Source organism: the organism of the source record quoted next, unplaced genomic scaffold (genome assembly GCF_019419815.1).
Source record: "Pyrus x bretschneideri cultivar Hongxiangsu unplaced genomic scaffold, Pyrus_bretschneideri_v1 Contig35, whole genome shotgun sequence".
NCBI classification, from domain to species: Eukaryota; Viridiplantae; Streptophyta; class Magnoliopsida; order Rosales; family Rosaceae; genus Pyrus; species Pyrus x bretschneideri.
Window position 1 is genome coordinate 3,169,856 of NW_025999668.1, and position 5,979 is coordinate 3,175,834.

At 35.9% G+C, this 5,979-nt stretch overlaps 1 protein-coding gene across 3 annotated transcripts; it reads left to right on the forward strand.

Annotated features, from left to right (window-relative positions):
• Nucleotides 1-317: 317 nt before the first annotated feature.
• Nucleotides 318-5,568, forward strand: LOC103965514 (ent-kaurenoic acid oxidase 1). 3 transcript variants are annotated; one of them, XR_007260981.1, is made up of 10 exons: nucleotides 320-764; nucleotides 3,107-3,584; nucleotides 3,678-3,944; nucleotides 4,269-4,358; nucleotides 4,444-4,522; nucleotides 4,641-4,747; nucleotides 4,841-4,962; nucleotides 5,067-5,212; nucleotides 5,336-5,405; nucleotides 5,486-5,568. XR_007260981.1 is itself a non-coding variant. In XM_048591650.1 (9 exons), the coding sequence occupies exons 1-8, from the start codon at nucleotides 502-504 to the stop codon at nucleotides 5,170-5,172; spliced, it is 1,512 nt and encodes a 503-aa protein (XP_048447607.1). In that variant the 5' UTR covers nucleotides 318-501; the 3' UTR covers nucleotides 5,173-5,212; nucleotides 5,293-5,568. The 3 variants fall into 3 exon arrangements, 2 of the variants coding, with proteins under 2 accessions (XP_048447607.1, XP_009376861.2); XM_048591650.1 differs by having other exon boundaries at nucleotides 318-764; nucleotides 5,293-5,568; XM_009378586.3 differs by having other exon boundaries at nucleotides 5,336-5,568.
• Nucleotides 5,569-5,979: the final 411 nt, after the last annotated feature.

A 5,979-nucleotide genomic window follows, 5' to 3' on the forward strand; every position in this document is an offset into this window, starting at 1 on the left:
ACAGTTTCGTTTTTTTTTTTTTTTTTTCAGTTCACTTATAATTTCTCTCCTCTCTTTTTTCTACTTTTTTTTTATACAAATTTTTTGAATTTTCACTGGGAAATTTTTTTTCTACGTTTTTCTTTATCTGGGAAATTTTTTTCTACTTTTTTTTATACCGCTTTGGGAATTTAGTTAATTCAAAATCTTCTTCGTAATTATTGCATGTATTATAATAATGTAATTTGAAATTATAATTAATATAAAATTCCTACCTAAATAGAATTTAATATAACCTTATATGTATTGTAATATTTCCCCACACATTAATACAAAGAGCTATATTTTTAGCCATGCCTAAATTGTATATAAAGGAGCAAACATAGAGACACGGAAACAGACAGACTGAGGGATATCACTCAAACTTTGAGCTTCTTCTCCCTCTCTCTCTCTCTCTGTTTATATTAATTCCCTGTTTCTTAAGTGAGTGAATAGTGAGTCATCACAAAGCATAAGAAAATCATGGTGCTGGGTTTGGTAGTGGGTGTGGGAACGGGGCTGGCTTCCATTTGGATGTTACTTCTGTCGAGCTTTGTTGGACTTGTGGCCTTCTGGTGGCTTATCAAGAATGCAAATCGGTTGCTGTATGAAACCCAGCTGGGTGAAAGGCGGTACTCCCTCCCACCTGGTGACTTGGGCTTGCCTTTCATTGGCAACATGTGGTCCTTCCTCAGAGCTTTCAAGTCTAACAATCCTGAGTCCTTTCTCGACAAGTTTGTTTCCAGGTCAATTTCCACCTCTCTTTCTCTATCTGTATGTCTGTTTTGCTACAGTTATACTGTTCTTCTTATGTTGTTTGATATTCAATAAAAAAATATAACTTCCTGTACGAATTTACAGTATCTGGTACATTCTCGATATACACTGCATTCTCTATGCGGTATTGTAAATTGATGTTGAATTTACCAATATGGCCCAACAAGGGAAAGTTTGTGCTGTACGTCTGTCTTACCATACGTAACCTTAGTGAAGTAGAGAATAAACAATGTTAACAAAAACGTTTTTTTTTTTTAACAAATGATATTATTTATATTAAGGAGAGAGAATGAGCTTAACTTCACAATGAGCTAGTAATAATGTGTTTTAAATTCTCTTTTAACGATAATCGTACCTAAGACCTCTCATTTCTAAATAAAATTGAATATATCGTTAAACCGTAATACTAAATGTTACAAAAAAACATTTTATAATAGGCCATTTTTTTCACTTTTACTGTCACATTTGTAACCGAAGGTTTTTTCTTGTAATTTGCTTTTGTAACTGATTTTTCTGTGCATATTTGACACTTGTAGAGGACAGTCTATACAAGATGTGGGTCACTGCGCACCACACTTCATGCAAATACTCCCAAATTTTCACCGTTCCTTATTTTGTATGTTTTCTGCACAAAAGCCCTTGTTTTTTTTTTTTTTGAAACCCTTGGTTTTGGCAGTCAATCCCCAACCGTAACTCGTGATCTTCAGCAGTGCCCCACATGCTTATTCAACCCCACAATGTGCATGCTTAGGAAGGCTCAATGCCTCCTGCTACAATAGTTTTTTGTGTCGTGTAAATTATTCTCTTAGCAGATATATTTCACACATCCTCTTAGTTTTTACACTACAAGTAAATTGTTCACATAGGATTTTAAACTAAAACTATCGAAAAAGTAAGTTGAATTTGTGTCAAGTACATATGTTAACATGACGGGTTTTTATTTGACCTTTGATAAGACGGGCTTATCTCCTCCTTCTATGTCCCACACACTAATTGTACATGTGGGAGTCATAGACAGGCAACGGGTGGTGCATGTTAAACCAAATTGTCCATGTGGGATGCTTAAACTATAAAATATCCCAAATCATGTTTACAAAAAATTTGAGTTTAACAATAAACATTAAAAGAAAAGATGTTTTATGTTTTATATGTGTAGCACTCTCTTTCCTCGACAAAATTGTATCATAATTCATTTTTGTGGTTTTACCAGAGGCAGGTTTTAATGAGGTTATTCCTTTACGCGTCTAATTGATACTTGTCTAATGAAGATTCAATTCACCTTAAATAAAGAAAAATAAAATAAAATGGTTTTAGAGTTTAGTTTTCGATGGGTTGAGAATGTCTTCATTTTTGTAATGCGATGATTTGGTAAAGTTGTTGATATTTTGAGTTAGTAGCCTACTTTAATTTCAATATGCTTCACCCTTGTCATCAACTACTTGGCATTTTCTGACCAAAGAAACCATTTGGCATTTAAGTGCAAAAGTGAGATATAATGGAGACTCATTCGGAATGACGATGTGGGACTCCATTTCCAAAAATTAAGAATAAGTTCCCACCTTGTTGAGTTGATTGACTAACTGCTTTTTCTCCAAGTTATTCTCTTTAGAAATTGCTTTTAATATTCTTCTTTCTTTTTTCCCTTTTCTAAAATAAAAAACTAACAAAATTAAAAAGTTTAGAATTAAATAATATATATGGATGCTAGAAAACGGAAACAGATCCCTTCCGCCTAATCTATAAGTCAGGAAATTCGTGCTATTGAAATTTGTTCTAACGGCTACAAATAGAGACTCACTTTAAAAGTTATAATAACTTCAGTTGTTGGATCAAATTTCAATGACACAGATTCTCTAATTTGGTGGATTAGTAGGAAGAGATTCGGAGAGGATCCCTTTCCCTAGAAAACTACCCTGAAATAACAAGTTGACATTGTGGCCAGCACTATAGTCTGTGAGATTTAGAAGCAGCAAATAGTTTTTGGTCCAAACTTGCACGCTTATGTAGGGTCACCATGTAGCAATGTGTCACACTCATTTTTTATTAGTGTCGGATGCAGTGCGCCTAATGCACCCAATACAAATTGGTACATGGATGAAAGAACATTATTCACATTGTACCATAATGTTGAACAATGTGAATGGAAGAGTTTCTTAATTTTTGACACATAAGCTCTTCTTTGGTTGACTAATTTCATTTGAATTATTGACAGTTAATTATCGGCTTAGTTTCAATCGTTGTGTGTGCAATATGTTTCTCCGATTTGACTAACTTCAGTGTAACTTTGTTGCCTTGTCAATGAACAATGCAGATTTGGGAAAACTGGAATCTACAAGGCCTTCATGTTCGGGTTCCCAAGCATCATTGTTACAACGCCTGAAACAAGTAAAAGAGTTTTGACTGATGACGATGCATTCAAACCCGGGTGGCCTGTTTCTACTGTGGAGCTAATTGGAAAGAAATCATTCATTGGTATATCTTACGAAGAACACAAACGTCTAAGGAGACTAACAGCAGCTCCAGTCAATGGTCATGAAGCATTGTCTGTGTACATGAAGTACATTGAAGAGATTGTCATAACGTCCTTGGAAAAATGGTCCAAACTGGGACACATAGAGTTCTTAACTCAACTCAGAAAGCTTACCTTCAAGATTATTATGTACATCTTTCTTAGCTCAGAGAGCGAGCCAGTCATGGAGGCTTTGGAGAGGGAATACACAGTACTTAACTACGGAGTTAGAGCCATGGCAATCAATCTTCCGGGATTTGCATACCATAAAGCACTTAAGGTGAGGAACTGATAAGTTGGGTTTTTGTGTTTCATAACTTGGACAGTGGTGTTTGTAATTTTTTAGCATTTAACCGAGTTATTTCCATTTTAGGCTCGGAAAAATCTTGTTGCTATATTTCAATCAATTGTTGATGAGCGAAGAGCTCAAAGAAAGTCCGGAAACTACTATCTAAAGAAGAAAGATATGATGGACGCTCTGCTGGATGTTGAGGATGACGATGGAAGAAAACTTAACGATGAGGACATTATAGACGTACTGTTAATGTACTTGAATGCAGGCCATGAATCTTCCGGCCATACCATAATGTGGGCTACCGTTTTCCTACAAGCAAACCCAGAAGCTTTCCAGAGAGCTAAGGTATTTGAATTAACATATTTTTCGGTAGTTCATCTTGAATGTAGTTTTTTTCTGTCTCATTTTTCTTTTGAATAATAGGGGACTGATTTGCCTGTGCAGGCGCGTTGTCACAATTCACCATAGCCACAAATTTTAGCTTTCATTTTGCATTCGTAATCAATCCACTTAGATTAGCCCGCATGTGTCAAATTAATAGATATTTATGTTGTTAAGATTGTTCAATGAAGAGATGTTATCGTTTCCTTGATATCTTTTGACAAATTCTGGTTTGATAACTCTTGAATACTTCAAATGGATTTGGTAATCATGTTTGGACAACTTTAGGCTGAGCAAGAGGAGATTCTCAAGAGGAGGCCACCAACGCAGAAGGGCTTGACACTCAAGGAATATCGAGAAATGGACTATCTTTGCCAGGTACCAAAATATGGCTTCATTTTCATTTTTTTTTTTTATTCAGCTGTTGCCAATTGGTTCCAGCTAACTGTTTTAAACTCCATAGGTGATTGATGAAACTCTTCGCGTGATAACATTCTCACTCACCGTCTTTCGAGAGGCAAAGAAGGATGTCAAAATAAACGGTAGGTTAAGATTTTTTTTCATATGTATTTTTTACTCTGCATACATATCTTCACTCGTTACACATTTTTCTTCAAATAACTGCTAGACCTCAGAATTTACTTAATATTTGGCTTTCAGGTTATAGCATTCCCAAGGGCTGGAAAGTGTTGGTTTGGTTCAGGAGCATTCACTATGATTCTGAATTATATCCAAACCCAATGGAATTCAACCCTTCCAGATGGGATGTAAGTTTTTAAGCACCATAATTTACTAATAATTATGACAAACAATAATTTGTACTTACATCTGACTTGGTTTATTGCTTTCTGCCGCCCCAGAATTTCACACCGAAAGCATTTAGTTTTCTTCCCTTTGGAGCTGGAAGCCATCTGTGCCCCGGAAATGATCTTGCTAAGCTGGAAATAGCTATTTTCCTTCACCATTTCCTCCTTAATTATAAGTGAGTACTCTAAACCAATTGCCTCTCCATGACTAAAATTGGAAAATCGGTTGTTATATTTTTAATCATCTTCTAATGTTTCTGTGATCTGACCAATGCTGCAGGATGGAACGCACTAATCCGGGATGCCCCTTGATGTACTTGCCTCATACTAGGCCTAAAGACAATTGCGTGGCAAAAATCAAGAAATGTGGATCTGCAGGGGCATGAGAGCATTGAGAGAACAAGAGAACTAAGTACACAGATTAAGGTATATTTTTGATACGTAGGTTTTAAAAAAACAGCGTTTTTTACGGCGTAATATATTTTACCTAGGTCATATGATTTTAGTTGGCAAGTTTTGAACTTGGATCCTCTGTCCATCTGTTACCAGACCAGGAGCCATGCCAGCAACTAATCCTTACTAAGAAGTGTGGCTTCCGGGGAGTTTTCGTGCAGCAGCTAGCTAGTTTTAGTGGTTAATTTACAAATTATTTACGTTTCAGTGGGAAAGAGAGCCTAGCATACAAACTTAAGCTATAAGAGCTGGTACTTGTGCATCTGCACGCTTGTTGAATGTGTAACCTTGTTGTCCTCGCTTAATAAAACTGCTGGACATTGCACCAAGCACTTTTGTACCTTTTTTTTGATAAATTTGGACAACGGATTTCTAAGTAGCAAGGAATTTAGGATAAGTTAACTAGAATTGCACTGCTCATGAGTACTATAAAGTCACCCAACAAACAAAAATGATATTCTTACTATCTACTTGTACCATGATTTGTATCATTTCTCTAATAGAGATGAGACCCACGTGCGCTGGCGGGCCCTTATCTATTTAGAGAGATTTGCAAACGGCACATTTCTAGTAATCAGTTACAAATCTCTATCCGTGCGTTAGAAATGTATCTAATGTTTTACAATTCATGTCTTACTAATGTAGCTTAAATCCCTAGGTAATGGATAATATCTAGTGCAACCAAATTAACCATTAGAGCTGGTTTGATAGGATTTTGACTAGGATGATGATTCAGCACA

What these genes read in the sequence shown, in the direction of transcription:
- LOC103965514 (XM_048591650.1), top strand. Translation starts at nt 502, where the DNA reads ATGGTGCTGGGTTTGGTAGTGGGTGTGGGAACGGGGCTGGCTTCCATT. An exon ending in AAGCTTTCCAGAGAGCTAAG is followed by an intron (nt 3,945 to 4,268) that starts GTATTTGAATTA and finishes GGACAACTTTAG; the next exon opens with GCTGAGCAAGAGGAGATTCT. An exon ending in AAATGGACTATCTTTGCCAG is followed by an intron (nt 4,359 to 4,443) that starts GTACCAAAATAT and finishes TAAACTCCATAG; the next exon opens with GTGATTGATGAAACTCTTCG.